Source organism: Apiospora hydei (assembly GCF_038363865.1).
Source record: "Apiospora hydei strain CBS 114990 chromosome Unknown utg000007l_segment0_segment0, whole genome shotgun sequence".
In the NCBI taxonomy this organism is placed as follows: domain Eukaryota; kingdom Fungi; phylum Ascomycota; class Sordariomycetes; order Amphisphaeriales; family Apiosporaceae; genus Apiospora; species Apiospora hydei.
Window position 1 is genome coordinate 3,192,815 of NW_027117366.1, and position 21,604 is coordinate 3,214,418.

Sequence of the window (21,604 nt, forward strand, 5' to 3'; positions counted from 1 at the left end):
GACACCAGCCAATTGTAAAGTGCGTTGGGGCAGTTACCGCTCAGTGGGAAATCAAGCAATTGGAGCATAGAAGCTGAACTTGCCGTCGGGGTCGTACTTCTCCTTCAAAGCGGCCAGTCGCTCCTGACGCCACGAATCGCTTCCATACCAATTGGCAGGCGTTTCGTCTCCATAGGCGTAGTTGACATAAGTATCCATCGTCGTCATCCCACTCCCTTCGAAAAGCACTTGTCGGATCTGGTGTCCGAGCTTATAGGCCTCCTGGTTAAGCTCCTCGCCAGGCGAGTAAATGAGCAGCGGCGCGACGAGAAGGTTGTCCGACCGGTAAGCGAAAGCGCTGGCATCGTCGGGGAACGCCTTGACGCCCTGCTGGGAGTACCCCTCGAACATGAAGAGCGAGTTGGCGAAGTGCGCGTTGGGCCCCGTGGTGGCCTCGCGGAAGAGCTCGTAGACCTGCTTCTGCGCCTGCGGATTATAGCTCTTGAGGTAGATGGGGAATCTGGGGTTCGCGTTCCCTGTTTTTTGACAAGGGCCATCTGCGAGGGAAATACCCGTCCAAGTAGCAAGATCTCGGTAGTCGCCTGACTTGGGCTCATTTTTAATGGGACCAAGCTGGTGGAAAGGCTCAGTGTGGATGGGGTCGACAATGTCGACACCTTCCTGGATAATGTATAGGACAATGACGGGCCGCGATCTTGTTAGACCATTTCGCATCAAGCAAACTAGGTAGGAATAGGGTGGCTTACCTTTTCTGCGTCAATCGTGGGATCAAAGTACCAGTACGACCAACTGTTGAGGCCTACCGGAGCAGTGCCGTTGGTGATCCAGAGTTCGTTGGACACCTGATACACTTCCTCAACCTTGTCGCCGCTGAAGAAAATGGTGTCAATAGCATAGTTAGGGTACTCCAGATCGTAGATCTTGGAGGTGACGGATGTGACGATGCCAAAGTTGTGACCGGCTCCCTTCATGCCCCAGAAGAGGTCTGAAGTCTCGTCGATAGTGACCAAGCTTCCATTGGCCAAGACAACGTTGAAGGAGAGGTATTGGTCCGAGATGAGTCCGTGGTGGCCTTGAAGCCATCCATGACCACCTCCAAGGCCCGGCCCGAGATACCCGACACACTCGCAAGCACCAGTGACTGCAATCGCTTGTCAGCATCATTCCCATGTCGTATCTTCCATATGTTAACTTCAAAACTTCGAATACCTGTCTGCTTGCCAGCGGCCCAAAGGGCATCTGTCAGGTTCCTAGCACGGATGCCACCACCAATCTTGGCGGTCTTCCCGTCCTGTGAGATCTCTACCGTGTTCAACTGAGACAGATAGATTTCAATGCCATCGCTCATCTCGCCCAGAGTAGCGATAGAGCCGTGAAAACCGTTGGTAGCCAGAAACGGCGCCGAATGTTCGTTGGCGAAGTTGACCTGAACCCGAAATATTAGCAAACCTTCTAAGGTCGACTTCCCGCGCCGGACTTACAATCTGGACGACATCCTCTTCAGTGCCAGGGACAACAACAATGTTGGCGACCGGTACACTCAGATTAGACCAGCGGGCTACGATATCCTCAAACGTCTCGGATCCAGGCCAATAGATAGATGCGGTGTTAGACAGTTGCTCGGCGAGTTCTGTGTAATTGGCCTGAGGAAGAAGTTCGGCGCCTCTGGGCGAAAGAGCAGGAATGTCTAGACTGGCCACAGCAGCGAAAGACGCAGACAGTGCTGCAATCACCCACTTGAATTGAGACATACTGCTAAAGAGCCGGGTGACAATCCGGCAGGAATGGAGCAACGCCGCCAGAGAACGTGGGCTATGAGGGTCAAGTCTATATATTCAAGGTTTACGGCCGGATGGCCCTACAATCTGACGAGAATAGTCGAGAGCCGCATTGTCGTGCAGCAAAAGAAAGGCCTAGGCTCCTGATCGTGCATATGCGACCAACCATGTAAAGCAAAATCTCCGACCCCAAGAACAAGCGACTACCAATTACGAATGCCGAATTGAATCAAAGCCTCCACCTGGGCCGAAATGCCGCATGCCGGAGTTAGACCCAATGAGGAAAGCAGTAAGTTGCGTTGCCTTCGGTGCGACGTTAGTTCCTGTAGCATTTCGAATCCAGTTAGTAATGTTTCCCGATCCCTTGCTTAGTGCTTACATCGTCGTGAATACTACCTGGGTGGGCGAAGACTTGGATTTGACCATTCTGTATATGACAAAGTATTCCGGTGGATGGTTGAGATGGCGTTTACGTTAATTAATGCGATTGGTTGCCTGAAAATGACACTACACGTCGCCATATACAACCGGCCAACCGGGTGGCACCTAGTAGGCCAGTATGGTCGACCACGAGCCATGAGGTCTACCACACCTGTGGGAAAGGGGGTCTACCACGCATTGCTGGTACGTCTAGGATACCTGAGCCAAGGCGCTACGTCATTGAATTACCCCCGCTGCGGCATGATCGAGCACTTATGATATCCGTGTTGGCCCTTATCCTCCTTCCATCTTCCTTGCTGCTGTCTGGGCTTGACTCCAGCATCAAGCTGACTCGCGCTTGGGATACATATGAGATTCTCACGGCTATTAGAACCAATAGAACAACATGATACGACTGTGTTGATTAGAGGCAATGACTATAGCAGGTGACCCAATTCAAATATTACAATGGTCCTGTGCAATTCCGGCTTCCCAAAACCTGCAAACTCTGGATAAGGGGTACGGCGTTCGCCTGAGTGATACGCAGCCGAATTCGTGATGTCTCAACACCCTTTTCCAGGAGATCGATCCGTTTATACCCCATGGACGTGCCGTTGCTAACCACAGCTCTGTACGTGCTTCCCTCGACCATGGCGCCGATCTCGTACCTGCCGATCCTCTGACCGAAAGCAATGTGCTCTTGCACGATGAAGCCATCTACACAAAAGCTGCTACCCAGATCTACCTCCATCCATCCAGTCAACTCGCCGTCATCCATGGTCCAGTAGGTGTCGTTGCTGCCATCAATGACCTTGGCCGGTCCATATGAGACTATATCGCCATCTCGCACACTGCTTGCTGAAGTCTTGAGATCCGGCGTCACCAGATTCCTGTTCAGAGTTGCATTCCGAAGGCGCGCAAACTCCTTGAGATTGGCCGCATCCATGTCGGCGATCAAGCCCCTAGTATCAGGCGGAACATCAAGCAGAAGATTGACGCTCCGCCCAACCGTCTTCAGATACATATCCATGAGCGCGGCGCCGGACTTCGAAGGCTCATTAGCGTGATAGAACCACCCATCCCGGATCCTCGCGTCCGACTCGGCCGGCGTCCAGTATTGCCCGTCCCGCACACCCACTTCCAGCTCTTCGCCAGAGTAGTGCACATCGTCCTGGGTGCGGCTGATGGTGTGCCAGTTGGTCGGCAGCGTGAACCCGTCCTCATTCCCAACCCAGCGAGCATCGGGCCCTTGGTGACCCCACATGACCGCGTTGGGCTGGTGCTGCCGGATCACGTCGCGGAACCCCGTCCAGTTGAACGTCTGGACGGTGTCGGACCCGCTCGCGCCGTCAAGCCAGACCTCGAATAGCTCGATGGGTGTGCCGTCTGCCAGTTTCATGGTGACCAGCTCTGTCAGCTGTTGGACGTAGAGGGCGTTGTAGTCGCCTGGAGACGAGTCTCCGAAGATCTGCGGCTCGTCATAGATGGTGCCCTTGAGCCCCGGCTTCGGCATGGCTGGGTCTCGGTGGATGTCCCAGGGCGATAGGTATACGCCGAAATTGATGCCGTATTTCTTGGCGGAACCGGCTGCCATGCGCACGACGTCCGCGTCGAAACCGTCCTGTTCTCTCTTCTTGGCCCAAGACCCGTTGCCTGTCTTGTAGGCCGTTGTCGAAGTATTCCAGAGACACGTGCCGTCATGGTGCTTCGCCGTGAGGATCATGCCCTTCATGCCCGCTTCCGCAAGTACCTTGGCCCATTGGTCGGTGTCCAGGTCAGTCGGGTTGAAAATGTCCGGCCGGCTCTGGCTGCGGCCCCATTCCTCCCCGGTGAAGGTGTTGGGCCCGAAATGAAGGAATGCGTACAACTCCTGCTGCTGCCATTCGAGTTGCCGTTGACTTGGCACTTGCATATATGGGGCTGGGGCATCCTGGGCCGCCGTGATGCTGAGTGACCATAGCAATGTCGCAGCTCGCACCCATATATTGTACTTCATCATGGCTATTGTCACAGAATATAGAAAAGGGGACAAGTTTGGGACCACGATATGGCAGTGAATGTGACTGGAAGTGATTCCGTGCCGGTTAAATACGTCGTCGGAATACACAATGCCGAAATTGAAGTTGAGGGGTAACGCGTGCTAATTGGAGGTAAATGTAACGTTCCTCACGAAACGGGGCCAACATGCTCCTAAGACATCGCAAGATCTTGATATACCGGTGTATCGTATTCTATATCTAGGAAGGGAATATTGTACAAAAAGTAAGTATAGCAGAAGCGGTTTCCTTCACAGTATTAGGCCAATTTTACCTCAATGCCGACGAGCCACTCTGCACCAGAGCCCTGGCATACAGGTAGTGCAGCCGCTCCATTAGGTAAGGAACCGGCGGGCTCCCATCGGTGACCTTTTCCCCGCCCTTGAAGAACCTCGTCGACAACGTCAACTCCACCTCGCCCACTTCCCGGTCAATCCTGGCCGTGGTGGTGATCAAGCCGTCGACCTCGCGCGGCCCGTGGTCGCGCGGCGACCCGCCCTCGCGCACCGTGACCTCGTGCCGCGACCGCTCGACGACCTCGAACTGGTCGATGAACTCGGTCCCCAGCTCGAACGTGCAGCCGGCGATCTCGCGCCGGCTGAATTTCAGGTGGCTGTTCTCGGGCGTCCGGTAGATCTTGGTAAAGAGCCAGCGCTGAGGCTCAAAAGCTGTAAAAGGATATTAGTTTGGCTTGTTTTCCGAAGTTTGGTTAAAGTACTCACCCCAACCGGACCAGACGCCCCGTGCGAACTCCGTGGTCAACTTCGCTTCATCCTCGATCAGCTCGGGTCGGATTTTGGACAGAGGAATCCGCTTGATGCAAATGTCCGCCAGGACCGGGTTTTCGAGATGATTTAGTTTCTTCAGCGTTTTCGACTTCCAGAGGACGTCATCTCGCGGGATGGGTGTGACAAGTGTCGTAGAAGCTACCAAATAGCCGACTCCTAAGCTGGTTCCGGCAACGGTGCCGGCGATGCCAGTGGCGGCGACCTTTGCGACCCTTCTAAAAGCGCTCATATCTCCTCCTCTGTTGACAGATGTTTGGTTGGGAGTAGGAAAAAGATGATTCCCGTCCTTAGGATTTTCGGTATGAACGAATATATGAAACCAACCAACACTGTTCCCACTGTTGTGCGGATTGGTGCGGGCGACACCCACTTACAGTGGTCAAACTGCCGATTACTAAGCGGCATTTCCAGAGATGCACGGATGCTCAGATTCAGTCCAGCTGTTCCTGGGCTCCAGCGCCAACGCTACTCAGGATGCTACTATACTGCCAAGAGAACATATTACAAAAGCTTGGACTAAGCAGACGACCAGGGGGCGGGACAAGGTTTGTCTTTGAGATTTTCTTCAGATTAAGTCACATTGGTCAAAAATACGGGACAGTTACCTATGCAACTCGTCCTCTGCTAGGCTTGGCTTCCACTGAAAGCATGTTTCGCAGCCCGGCTAAATACATGTGCCAGTCCATAGCACTGAAATGCATGAAAGGGATAGGAAGCTGTGGGTTTCTACCATCGAGCAGAGCAATGCCAAAAAGTCAAGAAACATACAACACCGAGGATTCCCAGGTCGTCACCGACCCTAGTACTAATTCGGCTCTCTGCTGCTTATATATGGGAGAGCGGACGGGATCCCTAGTATTCAGCAGGATATGGTCGTATGTGATAGAACTGGCGTTTGACAAGGTCTATACGGATGGAGACGACTGCATATCTGCCGGTACCAGACCAGAGGTCGTTGGTGTTGAGCTGGAGTAGAGAATGAACGACAGGTCCCACTTTGATGTTGCTTTTGTCTTGGTCGCATAGACGGAGGATTTGCCAGCTCATCTTCGATAAGTTCGATTTATCGGATGGACCAAAAGTGCGAACAAAGCTCGGTGTACTCTTTGTCTCGGCCGAGGCCTGTAAATCATGCGGCCTTGGTTTGGCTTGGCGTTGAGGTGTCGTCGGCGACGGAGGGGCCTCCGCTGTAAGTCGCGCCAATGAAACGAGACGATTTGAACCAAGCTGCCCCTGACCCAACCGATGACTAAGAGGGACTCGCAAGGTTCACACTAGGTTAGGCTACTGCAAGTCCCTATTAGTAAGCGGCAGATCAAAAGCTGGCCATCGGCATGCCAACGGCATCTTGTCGTCTTACTCCCCTTTCAGGACGAACCACTGCAACATGAAACCTTCAACCGCAAAATCCAAACGTCGGTCTTGCGACGCCTGTCACCAGCGGAAGGTATTAACTTCCCCGAGGCCCCCGTTTTTTCACTGGAACTGGTCACCAAAGTACACGTGCTGATCGTGTGGTCAATCTCAGATCCATTGTGACTCGGTCTCGGCTTCACAATGTGATTGGTGCAAGCACCAGGGGCTACTATGCACCTTCAACAGACCTTTCGGGCGCCGGAAGCGGCCCAGGTAAATCTGTCTGCCATGAAACAAGCCGCGTCATACTAATCCATCGTTCCTGGAGCAAGTAGCTCGTCGAGTCAAGCGCAGCCGGATCTGGATCGAATCACATCTGGGAGGGCAGACTTGGGTCCAGCTGAGTTTCCAGTTAACCAAGCTATCCAGTATCTGGGTCTGGGCGGTTTTTACTTTAACGGAATCCATCTTGGCGGCATTAGCTCCAACCAGGGCATCCCGTTCTTCTCGAAGCAAGGGAAGGAGTGGATACATGCGCACACCGGATCTAAGCCCGCACCACAGCCGCCGTGCCCACCAAACGCTCCCACCCAAGTTACGGGCTTATGGGAACTCCCCGATAGGGCAGTTGTGAATACCTACCTTTCCATCTTCACGACATCAATCAGAAGATACGTATTCCCCATCATCGACGAGGCTGCCTTCCCGGACGTAGTCGAGAAGGCTTACAACGGCCACCCGGATCAGGCCGATGTCGTCTGCGCCAAGGCCTGCGTCCTCGCCTTCACATGTATCCAAGTACATATGGAAGGTCAGCTGGATATTCAGCCTAGCCTAACCGTCCGTGCGGATCAGTGCGCCGCCCGTGTATACCGCTTGATGCCTACCATCCTTGCCAGCTCATGTAGCGAATCGGTTCAGGTCTGTACTATGCTGGTAAGTATTTACTTACTGCACTCTCTTCAAGATACTCGCCAGCTGACTTGGCCTCATGCAAGTGCATGTACAATATGTTCACCGGAAATGTTGCGGCTGCTGCTACGTACCTCTCCGTTGCTTACCGCTTTGTGACCATGCTCGGAGCACACCTCAATCCAGTGAGCATGGATCCGACTTCAGACACGGACAACCCACACTCTAGCCAACGTTATCTACGCCGAGTGTTTTGGCATTGTTACATGTATGATAAGGATATTAGCCTTCGTGGTGGCTACATTTCGATCATCAACGACGACTATTGCGATCTCACCCTACCTCCGGGGTACAAGGAGATCGACGGGTTCGATAGCTTCAAAGACGGCACCGACCTGATCCCAGGCGATATGAGGCTGACCATTATCAAGTCCAACATGATACGACGACTCTACTGCGCCAAAGCCTTTCGAACGCCAGACGTCGATCTGTTGAAGCATATCCGGGAGCTCGACGATGAGTTGGACCAATGGCGGATATCCATACCGCCCCGCTATCGACCAAGCTTGGTGTCGTCTTATCGGATGGAACTCGCGTCCGACTGGAACAAAGCGAAACAGGCACATATTCTGGTCATCCATTTCGAGTACTACTTTTTGCTGTCGCTAATCCATAGCGCAAGCGGGCGTTGTCGCATCCCCGCGTCCGGCGGGGTGGATCACAGGGCGAGTGTGAACTCATGCCAATGCCTCGCCCTCCAAGCAAGCCGGACCACGCTGGCCAACCTGCCCGTGGTGTCCCAAGTGCTCAGTCGCGGCGACTTTTGGTAAGTCTAGTGTGCCGAGCTTTGCACTATCCGCTGTATACAATGCCTGGGACGCTTAACTAACTCCGGTGTTATTACCTAGGTATTTTATACAGTACCCCCTGTCAGCTAGCCTGACCATATTCTGCAACATCCTAACGAGCCCACTGAACGCACAGGCGGGAGAGGATTTGGAATTGCTGCAGCGGGTACCCAGGCTGATCCGGGACATGTGCGCCGTGCCGTGCGTTAGCCCCGGAGATAATATGCGGATTAGACAGGTGGAGCAGTTTGTGGAGGAGCTGCTCAGGCTGGGGCGATCTGCCGTGCAAGAGGCCGCCGCTGAAGGTTAACACATGTATCCACTCCGCCGTCAACGACCGCTTAGTAATAGGAACTTGTCGTATGTATATTCTCTTGGTTATCCATACCTTACAGTCCCTATCCTCTATATACTCCACTTGCATCATCATCATCATCATCATCATTACTACCATAGATCGATCATCGGAGATTGACTATGCGGCCTCCGCTCGGCTCGGCTATGGGTATGTTATAAAGTTCACACATTACTACCCATGTAAGTCTATATAAGATATTAAGTATGCCAGGCCGTAAAGTTCAACAACCAAGAGACAGGACTGCAACACAAACAATACCTGCTAGGTGTGAATATAATCTCAAAACTCGACACGATGATGTCTTACAATTACGTGGTTGCGGCCCTCGCCCTTACGGTTACCTATCTACTGTGGTCTTTCCTCCAGGTGAGTGCTAAGCCGCCATGCCGTAGATATTTTCTCGTTGCATTAACCAACGCCCAATCACCAAACAACAAAAGGCCCTTTGTAACCCCTTAAACGCCATCCCGGGGCCATGGCACGCCAAATTCACGACCCTCCCCGGAACCTTCGCTACCCTATCTAAGCAACAAGTCCAATACTACCATACTCGGCACCAGCGCTTCGGCCCCTTCCTCCGCAGCGGCCCGAACCAAGTCTTCGTCGCCGACGTCGGCGCCTTTAAAGCCATCCACCGGATCGGCGGCGGGTTCACCAAGGCCGAGTACTACCACTACTTCGGCCCCACCGAGGCTGGGTCGCCGCCCTACGGGCTCTTCCAGATGACGGACCCTCGCGACCACGCGCGGCGGCGCAAGCTGCTGGGAACCGGGTTCACGGCCACGTCGCTGCGCAGGGAGTGGGAGGCCATGGTGCGGGAGAAGGCGGCCGCCGCCGTCGAGGGGATGCGGGGCGAGGCCGTCGACGCGGCGGGGGGAGAGGTCGATGTGCGCAAGTGGTGGGGACTCATGGCGTCGGATGTGGTCTCGACTATCATGTTTGGAAAGTCGTTTGACTCCATCAAGGCTGGGCGGGTAAGTTTGACCCAGGAACTCCGGTTGTGGTGAATGAGAGACCTACCTATTGGGATTTGGATGGCTTGTGCTAATCATCATTTGTAGACCGACCCTTGGTTCGACGAGATCAAGATCGCCAACGTCGCTGCGTTCGGCGCCCTTTCGTTCCCGAGGCTCTACCAAGTCCTCAAGCGCCTCCCCATCATCGGCCGCTCCCGCTACTTTCACTCCTACAAGGTCTTGATGGGCAAGGGTGAAGTCGCCGTCCTGAACAGCCGAGAGTCGACAGCAGCGGGACCCGACTATGCCGCCAACGTGTTCGCCAAGGTCCTACGCATATATGGATTAGGACTCATGGTATCAGGAGACTTAGAAGGGATAGCTACGGGTACAGACCGGGACTGGTCTTATGCTACGATAGGATAGGAGAAGAATAGTAGCCAAGGGGTATAGTCCGTTATGAAGTATTTATTGTCTATTCATTTCACGTCCTAAATTGCGTCTCGCCGGACTGTGCTGCGAGACTCTGAAGATCGATAGCCACTAATGAATGATGGGAAGCATAGCCAGTGACAAGCCCTAGCTAGATCCTTGGTGTGAAATGCTGCTTGGAATAACTTCTGTCGCGACTTAGCGAAGGAACATATGCATGTATTCCCCCATTCCATGCCTTGTAGCATATTGTATATCGCAATAACCAACGACCCGGCGCATGGAATATCGGAGCATATCAGGGCAATATATCTTCCGAGACCCCAAAGCATCGTATGATGGGCCTTCGCACCCGCTCTCGTGTTCATACATGGCGGGGGCGGGAGCGGAGGCGGAGGCGGCTCAGCGGCGCATCAACCCCTGACTCACACCAGGGAAGTTGGCCCACGGGTGGGGGCATTCCTACCGCGGAGCCTGCCGGATAATTGCCCTGCTGCAACGGGTACTTGCTTACATACGCCCTATGTAGATACGAGGTGCAGTTTGACACCTGCAGATGTTCCGAGAAGAATCCTTCCGAGGCTTGGCCTCCGTCCCGTTTGCGCGTACCCGCAACTCGGCGACCCACGGCGACCCGCGGCGACCTCTCGCTACCAAACGGATTCTTCCGTGGTTGGAGGAGCTGAAGGATGCATGAGATGCACCCAACAAGCCATATTGGCTCCTATTCCTGCATGAGCTGCATCACCTGTAGCTACTGGGTCTTTGGAACATTGGCTACTGGCTACCCCTCCCTGGGCGTGCATGCAGCAGCTGTCAGCTGCCATCGTGGTCGCTAATGAATGGCTGGGTTTCAATTGAGGGATTCCGCCCACCTGGAGGCACGTATGAGACCTGGAGGATAACGTGCGCCAGTTCCCTGCCTGCATTAGGCCCGTCTCATGTTCATCGGGGTCCTCCAAGCTGGCCTGGACGCTACATTGTCGCTTACGTTTGTAGAATGCAGCGATAGCGAGATAGTCTCTCTTGGCAGTGCCCGCAGCGTGTGTTGTGGAAGCACAGATGAGGCATGCCGGCATATGTACATGGGTCTCAGCCGCAATCAAGTTGGCAGCCCTCCGTAGGTGTTTTTAGCCTCCTTGCCCTGCCGGAATGCCTGCCTCATCTTGATTGAGTATTCCACTGGCTCGGATGTCGGGTCAGTCGCGTCCGAGTCTGAGGCTCGTCTCCGAGATCTGCCTCCAAGATCGCCCCGACTTTAGGGCACGTGTTCCAACGCTGGCAACCTGGGTCCTGGCTCCGGGGTTCCCATTACCGTCTTTGATCTACGAGATCAGGGGCAGGTCCCATAATCGAAGGACACGGTCATTTGTTCAGCCAGATGTAGTCTTTGACTAGGAGGGAAGGTTGCAATCAATTGGTGTAACCGAGATTAGTTCGCGTTTTGAAGTCCTGTCGACCCCACCTTTTGTTGCCTAGAACCTGAGTGCAAGCTAGAGGCTTTAGGGGCTTATCTCTCGAACTCATAGGCTATTAGTTTATTAGGTACATTGGGAATCTAGGCCTCGTACCCTAGCCCAGCGATCGCTGAAACGCTGCAGGTAAGCTGAGTCAGGGAGCTGCGCCATCTTGTACGACCGTAGTCGCTCAGATATGCAAGGCCGCCCGACTCGTGATCAACGTCTCGGACGCCACCAAGAGCGATGGATGTATCACGCCTGTAATCAATGTCAAGCGGCGGTGCGGGCCGCAAGACAAGTGAAAGCTTTCTTCGAACAAGCACTCTTCCCAGCTTTCGACATCTTCCGAGGCTTAGGCCGGGCCTGGACGCCTAGACGCTACCTGGAGGAGGTGTGTTGACAAGAGATAATGACGCTGTTGTCTTCAAAGAGAGAAGCGAGTCTGACATTACGTTATGCATGCGTCGCACCAATAAAGAAGCGCGACTCTCGAGTCTTTGTCGCCATCGTCAGCGCCGTGAGCTGAGTGTCGATCACACCATCCTGCTGGGTGTGGTTGGATGGCCCGCTTTTGCGTACGCCTAGAAACAGCGCCGCCAATCAACACCCTTTTTGTAATCTTGGAAGCGGCACAGTGATCCTTCCCCGTTGGTATCTGCAGCATCACCGTATCCGTATGTTGCCCGTGATGGGCTGTTGAGCTCAAACAGCAGCGAAGTCGCGGTACTGGATTGCGGTTACACACAGCAATCCCCTAAAACTACGTTACTATGCCAAATTAATCCCGACCCAGACGCCCGAAGAGAGCCGAACAGAAGTTGCATATTGACCTTCGTAGCCACAGATATAGGGATGCACCGGTTGCTATAATATATCTACCAGTATTGTACACCTGCTTGTCAATACATTTTGCTTCACTGTATACAAAAGCGCCCACTCAGCAAGAACCATGAAAAGCCACACCGAGACACGTCAGCTTCCCGGTCCGGCATGTGAGGAGTGTCGCCGACGAAGGAGTCGTTGCGACCGAGTCCGTCCAAAGTGTGGGCTTTGCACCGAGATAGGCCGGAACTGCGTGATTATGAACAAAAGATCGCAGAGAGGCCCCAAAAAGGGGCAGCTAGAAGAGCTGAGGTCAAGAGTCGGTAAGTAAGATGTCTCAGCATTCACGCTACGTGGAAAGATTTGCATTTAGTCCACGGCAAGTCATCCAACGTAGGTACAGAACAGTGTGTAGCTGATATAATCATGTATAGCCACGTTGGAGCTGAAGCTGGTTAGCCAACAGGGTCTGGATTCTGTCCTACCCTCTACCGAGTCCATCGAATCGGTGTTCAAAGGGGACCCTGTGGCCGACTCGGGACCGTATGAAAGCTCAGAAACAACTGAGAACGAAGAGGTGATGGCGGCTCTCGAGTTTGACTGGGGTTCCAGCTACCAGGAGATCGAATCACAAACCTTGATAGGATCGCCCGCCTACTGGCACGGTACTTTTGATTTCGTGTCGCCGCCTTCCTTCCCAGAACGGCAGAAACTTCCCGATCACACACCGCCGACGTTTACACTTGGGAGTACCATCCAGAACTCTATACTCTGTGATGGGGGAGTAGAGATCTCTGACCTTACGCGGGTTGAACTGTAGGGTCTCCCATTACTTCCTTTGACAAACCCTGAGGTCAAATCGCTCGTGGCTGACCCTTGAGGGATACCAGGGATCTGCTCTATTTTGAGAGAGTTCATCCGATCGCTCCTATCATACACAAGAAATGTTACTTTGCATGGGCCGCGGACCCCCAGCCGACACCTGCTAGGGCCTGCTTACGTTTTGCCATGTGGACCGTCACAACGGCCATGTCGGCTCAGTTCTGCGCACTGGGCGACGCCCTGTATGCGACGACGCGGCGCTTGCTGGAGACGCAAGAGGTGCACAACGAGGCCGGCTTGCCCTGGATGACCAAGACAAGCACTTGTACCTCAGTTAAAATAAAGCACGAACTCGTCCAGGCCTGGCTACTTTTGGTGCATTACGAGTTCCTCCGCAAGCCCGAGTCTCAGGCGACCCTCACCTTCCAACGTGCATTCCGACTACTGCAACTGTCGAATATGTTTGACATAGACCTACTCGACGACAGAGCTCAGGCCAAGAGTACATATGCAGCACCACCACCATCTGAGCGCCTGCCAGGGTCCGAAGATGATTGGATCACCACCGAGGGAAAGAGGCGGACGCTCTGGGTCGCCTTCATTCTCGATCGGCTTTCCAGCATGTTGAATGGCCGGCAATTCTTGCTGCATGAGGAGATGGTAAGCATGCAAAGCATTCGTGTTGGTCGGGCTTCATCTAACACATCTGTTCGCTCTCATGTAATCAGATTCGTACCCGTCTTCCCATGCCAGAGGCTGAGTACCAGACTGGCCGAGAACCGGTGGTCATGTGCTTCCTGTCGGACACGATGTTAAACGAAACCGGCGATAACACTCTGTCCAACATGGCGGAGTGCGTGGTGCTTGCCAACATCTTTGGAAGATGTCTGACGCACGAGCGACTCGCGCATACCATGCCTCTCTTAGGCTCCGGGTCCGACTCCCGAGCCTTCTGGGCCCGACACAACTGGCTGGCCGCCGCCGTAGAACGGGCTCGCCAACGAAGTGCTACGGGTTGCAGTAACAGCCCTGTCGTTGTTGCCAACACTCAGACCAGCCCCAATGACCATGGTGGAAGATCCAAGTGCGATCCCATGAGGGCACTGAACCAAAGTTTGGCCCCGACGGCGGCCGTAGCCCTCAGCCGCACAGCAGGAGCAATTAACTGGGAGAGGCCCGACTACCAGTCTATGACAGCTTCATACAAAGCGCTGGCCACCCAGGCCGCGTGCGAGGTGGTAACTTTAATGAAACACGCGCCCAGGATTGCGTTTCTCAAGGTATGTTGGAGCCAACGCAGTGGGAGGCACCCTCTCGCTCATGGTGTAATCAAATAACCTCTTTATTCTACGAAGGCTAGCTAATCAACAATTGGCACGAGTCAGATGCATCCATTGGTTCCAAACACGATATCATTAGTCGCACGCTTCTTGAGCGACGAACCACATGGGCTTGGGAGCCACGACCCCTCGGAAGAGATAGAAGGGAGACTAGAACTGCTGAACGCGCTCAGGGCCCTGGCTAAGGTCAATAGCTTGGCCCAGGAACATATCTGTAGAATAGACACGGACTTGGCGTTGACACAAAGCACGCCTTCGGAGTTGGAAGTTGCAGGTCTCGAGTGGAGAATATAAAACTGTCTATAGGTACCAATATAGGTAGAAGTAAATCAAACCAACAAGACCTCATTCCTTTCATGGCACAAGATGGAGACGCACGACACTCTCACGATATTCTTCTAACCTATCGAGCTCGCGCTAGCCTCAACTTGAGCCTTGACCGAGTCTCTTTAACCATGTCATCGATGTCATAATCCCATAAATGGTGACTCCGATCCTCAAGGTCACGACCAAATTTCTCTTTATCAATACCGCCTAAGCCGTCTTTCCAGGCAAATGTGTCCCCCACATGCCTGCTGCTCTTCACCAGCCATTGCGACCGCTCGTAGCGCATGTCACTGTATACGCCGAGGGCTTCGGTCACCACGTCCGCACCCACCACGCCGGCCCGCTCCGCCAGCACGGTCAGCACTTCAGTCAGCACAAGCGCGTCTTCGAACCCAGCACCGGCGCCCGCGCCGTGATTCGGCGTCGATGCGTGGGCCGCGTCGCCCGCCAGGCACAGAGGCCCGCGTGAGTACGACGGGACGGGGGCCTCGAGCATGTCGAACACGGCCCATTTGTCCAGCTGGGCCGGAAGGAGGGAGACGAGCGCACGCGCGGTGGGGCCGAAGTCCGAAAAGGCGGCTGCGACCTCGCCGCGGGCCGCGGGGAGGACGTATCTCTTGGCGTCGCTGTCGGTCTCGATGTCGGGCCAGGCGCCGGGGTCCGCCACGAAGGCCTCGACGTGCACCGCGTCGGCCGGGGCGGCCAGAGGAAAGCTGATGATGTAACCTCCCGTGCCTGTGTGGATCAGGGCGCGCGAGGTCTTGGCCGGGCCCAGCACGGCGGCCGCCTGCTGTCTCGGCAACATGCTCCGATAGCCGAGGTAATGCGAGTACTGCGCTCTAGGGCTCGAGGGGCCAGATCCAAACATGAAACCACGGACACAGGATCGGATGCCGTCGCACCCGACGACTACTCGAAGGGTTAGACTCGCGCACCAACGAAAAGGGGGTGACTAGAGCCGCCTGGAGTCAGATCGTGAGGCTTGATGGACTTACCAACATCGGCTTCCGCCGTGGACCCATCCCGAAAGGATAAGACCGTCCTGCCCTCATCCTCGCTCGAATTGGTGGAATGCAGCCACTTGCCGAAACGGACGTTCTCTGGTGGGACAAGCTTCGTCATGACCTCGACAAAATCGGACCGTCGACCGGCTTTGAGTCCCGCCGGGACGCGAAGCCGAAAGACCTCCTCCTCGGCCGACGTCTGGGGGTCGTCGACCCCTTGCTCACGGAAGCCGTCCACGACAGTGAGGCAGTCCCCTGTCCGCTGCGCGACCGCGAGGCACGCCTGTAGCAGCTGCGGGTCCAGCGCCGCCAGGGCCCGTTCGCCGTTGGGCGTCAAGGTGATGCCGACGCCCAGCTCGCCGAACTGGGCTGCGCGCTCGTACAGGGTGAAGTGGACGTGGCGCCGGTGCAGGCCGACGGCGAGCGCCAGGCCGACGAGCCCCCGCCGATGATGGCGACCTCCAGCGGACGCGTGGCGCCTTGGTTCTGACTATTTTCATGCTGGGACATGACGATCTCAGTGCTTTGATGCGAAGATAGAACCTGTGTGCTAATTAAGAGAATGCCTTAGACGGACTAACCCCAAGTGCAATGAGGTTGCAGTGCATGGAAAGCTGGCAGCTGAAGCTACGCGTGGGAATTGCAGGTATTGATTACCTGGAAACACAGATATTGTGAAGCTGGGTGGCCCCCAAGTATCTCCTAGTCTGCATAAACCCCTGAATAAGAGGGGTGGGGGGATGGAAGATGGCAGGACAAATGACAGGGTCTGGGGAGAATCGGACTTTGGAGTAAATGGTGTGTTATCCTATCGAGTGGCCTCGAACAGAGGGTACTTCTGGGGAATAACATGGCGTTCCTACAGAAAACGACGTAGACGTGTACTTGTGCTGAACTTGGTTCTTCTGGGATTTCGGAGTTTCTTTGCGCGCGATGGCTTACGACGTTGTCTGCGGACTTGGGACTTTTCCTTGCTATGCAGCAAATACAAGTGGGTCCAAGTCGTCAAGGGAGTAAGCAAGGTGCCCCCGGATGGGCTCCGGAGATATTACGCAATTCTCAAACTCGGCAAATTTTCTATCGTATGTTCTTGTGCACGACACCATACCTTGAACGATTGACTGGGTTAATCGTATCTGTCGTGTTCTTGTGCCCAGGTATACACAAGAGTAGGACGTGGTGTAATCCCGTTTCTAACACATTGGTTTTCGTTATAGTGGCAGAATTAACTTGGATAACACTTGTGCCATCGCGCAATTAAGAAACTTCAGACCGGCCTTCGCTTGTCAACTTTTGAATCATGTAGTGGATAATGAAAAACAATGATCATTAGAACTGTAGCAAATCTACTAAAGGTAAGAATTGCATGTAAAACTTGGCGTTTTCATTGCCAATTGCCATTTGAGATCAAAAGGTGTGATGGCTTGCCTTCATTCCGAGAAACGGTTACAGTCTGGCTCACTAGGCCTGAAAGTAGCTTTGGCTTCTTATTCCGAAGCTGTTTCCTCCTTTAAAGGTGCAACCGGAGCGGCAGCCTGTTGTCTTTGCATTTGTTTCATCATTTCTGCTGCCTCAGCCGCATACTTGCATTTCATCCTGACCGTCTCGCCGTAGCGGTACATGATGAAGGGGAAGGGCATGCAGACAAGTGTCAGAAACGCCGGAATAGATGTGGCCCAATGTATACCCAACTTGTTGTACATCTGAGACGTGAAGAGGGGAAACACAGCGCCCATGATGGACCGCAGGATGGCTGCCGCTGCGAGGACTGACGCGGCGTAGATGGTGTAGGAATCAATCAAGTAGTTGATGACGGGCAAGATGACGAGCACGCAGCCGAACCCAAACGGTGAAGAGAGAACGATGCAGACGGCCCAGTGGATGCTGGGGTAGTTGGTCCAGGCGAAGGCGAACATGCCAACCGGCAGGGCGACGGCACCAATAATCGCCGGGGGCAGACGAGACTCGGCCGTCGCCGTCTTCGCAAGAGACAGCTTCATGTAGCGGCCGTTGTTGTCGTAGATGGCGTACGCTAGTCCCACCACGATGCCAACAGTAATCCCCATGAAGGACAAGCTGCCGATGCCCTCGCTCCAGCCTCGGCCCTGGTTGAAGACGATGGGCATGGCGCCCATGAACATGTAGACAGTGCCGAAGATGATGGCCATGTAGAGCGAAGCCACCAATACGATGGGCTCCAGGAAGAGGAAGACCCATGGGCGAACCAAAGCCTTCTGGAAGATTTCGGACGGCTTCTTCTTGCCCTGGTTCTTCTCCAGGACGCTGAGGTAATGCCTCCCATCGCCCTTGGCTAAGTGGCGGGCCTTTCTCGCCAACAAGACAGGTCCATACGTCTCGGGGACAAAGATGACGCCCAGGATTCCTGTCACTCCAATAGCTATACAGCACACGCCTTCGACCCAACGCCAGCCTATGTTTTCGGAGACAAATCCTCCCACGACAGGGCCCAAGACGGGCCCGAGAAAGGGGGCCACACAGTATAGGGTCATCGCAAGGCCACGCTGTGCAGGCGGGAAGAGATCGGCGATAGCACCACCCGAATTGACGAGCGGCGATGCGCCAAAGAGTCCGCCGAGCAAGCGCAGCACGAGGAGTGTCTCAACGTTTTTGCTCCCGGCCGAGCCGCCAATGAAGGCTACCATGGCCACGTGGGACACAATCCATTGTATTTGCCTTCCGTAGAGCTCAGACTAAGTAGACATGACAATTAGATGTGTTCGTGCAGTAGATTTGGAGTGGAGAAGATGCGTACCAGAGGTCCCCAGAAGGCTGGACCTATAGCGAATCCCAGTACGAAAAGGGAAACGCCGAGGATGAAAACCACGCGGCTGCTGATGTGGAGATCAGGGATGACCTCCTGGGCAGAGGACGAGTAGGCCGAGGAAGTCAGGGTGACGATGAAGACGGACATGGTCACAATCGCAGTGATAGACCATTTGCGAAACTGCGACCAGTTCATGGGGTTGCTGGGGTCATCTCTCTGGAACTCGACGATGAAGGGGTCTTGTTCCGTCCCGCTTCCATCGTAAGTGTGTGACTTCTCGACGTCGCCAGGCATTGCTAGCGACGTGGAGTCGCCTTGATGAGACATGCTGGGGCTTGCTTGCCGGCGAGGCAGTGGGGGTTTGACGAGACAGGGGCAGTAGTGGGAGTTTTCCCAATTAGATTTGACAGAGCTTGTCAAAGAAACGATGGGTTGTCTCTGTGGGATCCCAAGAAATGAATGTACTCGAATGATGACTTGGTATTTATCAAGCTCCTAGGCCAGGACGGAGCGGAAAGCCATCTGGTTGGCCCATCCTGCTCAGGGGTCTTCAGCGCCCTAAGGGAGGGCCGGAAGTGAACTCTACTGGCCGACAGAAACAAAGGAAGGGGGCCCACAGTGGGCTCCAACCCCCGCGGACCGTCACCTGATTGGATACTGCCCCCAGCGACCGGAAAGCCACCGGATTGGCTGCCTGGCCAATATCACATAAGCAAGCATTCATTCCAAGCTCATCTGCATCATTCCAAGGCCTCTTCCTCGCCATTTGCTGCATGCTGAATTGCCGTTGGCCCTCTTATCAGCAACTAACAATATAACCTGACCTTCAATCCGCTTTTCTCCGCCACAGCCATGACGGCGATACATCACAACGAGACACCGCATGGTTTGCCAGCCAAGTCGCTGCGCAGACAGCGACTGAAAACGTCCAACGCCTGTGAAGCTTGCCGTTCGAGGAAATGCAAGTGCGATGGCGGATCTCCCGGTAATGGCTTTTTCCCATCACGCAGTCGTGCCCTGCGAGCCTGAAGCTGACAATGACCGATGCGGTTTGGCAGCATGCTCGAAATGCATTCGGCGAGGCGATAAATGCATATACCAGGATGCTTTCACCACCAAAACCCGACAATCAAAGCATAAGTCAATTGGACCAGGGTCCAGTAGCCCATCAGCCACCCCTGGCAGCCTTCATCGTCAAGTCTCTTCACCACCTCCAGTCATTGTGCCAGCCAATATCCTCGCGACCCCTCAAACATCGGCGGCCGCGACGCCAATGTCGTTTCAGTCATTGTTTACCCCTGGACCTTCGAATGCAGACCGGGATTTCGACCCGGAACAGAGCCTGATTACCAATCATGGCCGCTTTGCTGGTGAGCTTTCTACCGCCATCGACGTGAGGGCAGGCATGATATCAACCGCCACATCAACCGCCATGTCTCACCCCGTGCCCTTTGTGGATGCCCCGTTGTTCGGGCCAATTGACCTGGATCCGCCTTGCCTCATATCTGAATCCGTTGCCAGAGCACTACCCTCTCGCATGGACGCCGGACGGCTCTCCGACATATACTTTCAATACATCGATCCTGTAGAGCCTGTGCTGGATCCAACCCGGTTCTCCCGAGACGTTGAAGCGGCATACTCCGGCTTTGGTGCAATCCCTGACGGTGAGCGCGACACTCGTCTCAGCATAATCAACCTCGTATTCTCCCTCGCTGTCCAGAGGCAAGAGTCGATCCCACATATCCAACGGCAGGACGAAGGAAGCCTGTACTTTAAGCGTGCATGGGCGCTCCTGCGCCTCGATATCGTTCTATGGCAATCAACTGGCTCTATTGCCTTGGTTCAGTGTCTGATTCTTATGAACCGCTATCTTAACTGCACTAGCCATCAGCAGAAGTCGTGGATGACGTCTGGGCTGGCCAACAGAATCGCTCAGAGCATATGCTGTCATCACCCGGGGCCTTCAGACCCAGAGTCGGCAAGCGACATAGAGTTGAAACGACAAGTTTGGGCCAGCTGCGTCGCCCTGGATAGGTGAGTTATGTCGTAGTCCATCGCCATCCCGTACATTCTCACTGACTTTGGCCTAGGTGCATTGCTTGGTCACAAGGCAGAACCACAGCACAATTTCTCACCCCTTTACCGAACAGAGCCAAGTTGAGTACCTCAATCAGCAGCTCCTCGCAAGATAGCACGCGAGCTGCACATTTGCGCCGGGTCTTTGAGCTGCATGAAATCGGCAATCAGATCCAACTAGCACAGACGCAAGTCCGGAATCGTGTTGCTTCGAGCCTGGGATTGCCGCGCCTGTACCAGCAGGACGAGTACCACGCCGTGGCGGTGCAGCTGGATGCATGTCTCAACAAGTGGGAGAGCGCCCTTCCCGACGACTGGAAGGTGCCCAATCTCCGGGTGCTGGGGGACAGAAAGTCTCGAGTGGAACGATACCTGCTTCATCTTCGCCTCCTGCATACGAAGATTTTCATGCACCGGCCTTTGCTCGCACGCTTCTACTCGATGAAGTCGCACATGGCGGCAACACCGCCGAGCGCGAAAGCTTCCAGCCTCAGCGACCGTCTCTTCAGGGACTGTGCTAGCCTGTGTATAGACTCAGCACAGGCCGTTGTAGGTTTAATCATCGAAACGTTGGAGCCGGGCGAGTCTCTCGGCCTCTTGCCCTGGTGGTATCGTGTCTACTACCTACATATTGCAGGTACTACGTTCTTGGCAGCCATGTTGACGCAAGAGTTGTACACAGACTCGGTGGCACAGTCGTGGGGTAGCGTCATTTCAGGGCTAAAACAACACGAGCACCTGAGTGCATATGTGCAGCAATGCATCTGCACGTTCGAAACACTGGCAGCGCGGATTCTAGAGTCGCGGAACTCGGGTGCGACGGATCATTGGAGCACACAATTGGATGACAATTCCTTTGGTTTCGTTATCGACGACCTCTTTTGCGACGCTGGATTCGACCTTGACGGCTTTGCCTTTGCAGCCGACGATGTAGTGCAGTTTTAGGCCAACTCAAACGCCATGCGGGCTGAACTTATGGTGCCAATACGACTTTTTGTGCATGGTTTCAACCCAGCCTCTCCGCACTTAGATATTTTATGACCAGAATGAAAGACATTTCACTGAATGCAAGAGCAAAACTTTG

General features: G+C 54.4%; 10 protein-coding genes across 10 annotated transcripts; 5 read left to right on the plus strand and 5 right to left on the minus strand.

Moving 5' to 3' along the window:
• Positions 1-51: 51 nt before the first annotated feature.
• On the minus strand, positions 52-1,751 carry PG997_010117 (FAD-linked oxidoreductase chyH; the record flags this gene model as incomplete). The annotated part of the gene is made up of 4 exons (XM_066814432.1): positions 52-660; positions 747-1,141; positions 1,210-1,426; positions 1,482-1,751. 4 exons carry the CDS (start codon positions 1,749-1,751, stop codon positions 52-54), a joined length of 1,491 nt encoding a protein of 496 aa, XP_066666394.1.
• A 910-nt stretch (positions 1,752-2,661) lies between these two features.
• PG997_010118 (glycoside hydrolase family 29 protein) lies at positions 2,662-4,194 on the minus strand (the record flags this gene model as incomplete). The annotated part of the gene is made up of 1 exon (XM_066814433.1): positions 2,662-4,194. One exon carries the CDS (start codon positions 4,192-4,194, stop codon positions 2,662-2,664), a length of 1,533 nt encoding a protein of 510 aa, XP_066666395.1.
• A 310-nt stretch (positions 4,195-4,504) lies between these two features.
• PG997_010119 (uncharacterized protein) lies at positions 4,505-5,251 on the minus strand (the record flags this gene model as incomplete). The annotated part of the gene is made up of 2 exons (XM_066814434.1): positions 4,505-4,902; positions 4,963-5,251. 2 exons carry the CDS (start codon positions 5,249-5,251, stop codon positions 4,505-4,507), a joined length of 687 nt encoding a protein of 228 aa, XP_066666396.1.
• A 1,358-nt stretch (positions 5,252-6,609) lies between these two features.
• Positions 6,610-8,448, plus strand: PG997_010120 (uncharacterized protein; the record flags this gene model as incomplete). Its single annotated transcript, XM_066814435.1, has 4 exons — positions 6,610-6,651; positions 6,808-7,314; positions 7,377-8,116; positions 8,199-8,448. The coding sequence occupies 4 exons, from the start codon at positions 6,610-6,612 to the stop codon at positions 8,446-8,448; spliced, it is 1,539 nt and encodes a 512-aa protein (XP_066666397.1).
• A 342-nt stretch (positions 8,449-8,790) lies between these two features.
• PG997_010121 (cytochrome p450) lies at positions 8,791-9,878 on the plus strand (the record flags this gene model as incomplete). The annotated part of the gene is made up of 3 exons (XM_066814436.1): positions 8,791-8,862; positions 8,937-9,470; positions 9,558-9,878. 3 exons carry the CDS (start codon positions 8,791-8,793, stop codon positions 9,876-9,878), a joined length of 927 nt encoding a protein of 308 aa, XP_066666398.1.
• A 2,415-nt stretch (positions 9,879-12,293) lies between these two features.
• Positions 12,294-14,325, plus strand: PG997_010122 (fungal-specific transcription factor domain protein; the record flags this gene model as incomplete). Its single annotated transcript, XM_066814437.1, has 5 exons — positions 12,294-12,493; positions 12,540-12,559; positions 12,601-12,982; positions 13,057-13,669; positions 13,717-14,325. 5 exons carry the CDS (start codon positions 12,294-12,296, stop codon positions 14,323-14,325), a joined length of 1,824 nt encoding a protein of 607 aa, XP_066666399.1.
• Positions 14,326-14,731: 406 nt separating this feature from the next.
• PG997_010123 (uncharacterized protein) lies at positions 14,732-15,523 on the minus strand (the record flags this gene model as incomplete). Its single annotated transcript, XM_066814438.1, has 1 exon — positions 14,732-15,523. The coding sequence occupies one exon, from the start codon at positions 15,521-15,523 to the stop codon at positions 14,732-14,734; it is 792 nt and encodes a 263-aa protein (XP_066666400.1).
• A 252-nt stretch (positions 15,524-15,775) lies between these two features.
• PG997_010124 (uncharacterized protein) lies at positions 15,776-16,149 on the plus strand (the record flags this gene model as incomplete). Its single annotated transcript, XM_066814439.1, has 2 exons — positions 15,776-15,901; positions 15,952-16,149. The coding sequence occupies 2 exons, from the start codon at positions 15,776-15,778 to the stop codon at positions 16,147-16,149; spliced, it is 324 nt and encodes a 107-aa protein (XP_066666401.1).
• A 997-nt stretch (positions 16,150-17,146) lies between these two features.
• On the minus strand, positions 17,147-18,882 carry PG997_010125 (MFS general substrate transporter; the record flags this gene model as incomplete). Its single annotated transcript, XM_066814440.1, has 2 exons — positions 17,147-18,370; positions 18,433-18,882. Coding segments are annotated over 2 exons (1,674 nt in total), but the record flags the coding sequence as incomplete, so codon positions are not given.
• Positions 18,883-19,414: 532 nt separating this feature from the next.
• On the plus strand, positions 19,415-21,465 carry PG997_010126 (fungal-specific transcription factor; the record flags this gene model as incomplete). The annotated part of the gene is made up of 2 exons (XM_066814441.1): positions 19,415-20,478; positions 20,535-21,465. 2 exons carry the CDS (start codon positions 19,415-19,417, stop codon positions 21,463-21,465), a joined length of 1,995 nt encoding a protein of 664 aa, XP_066666403.1.
• Positions 21,466-21,604: the final 139 nt, after the last annotated feature.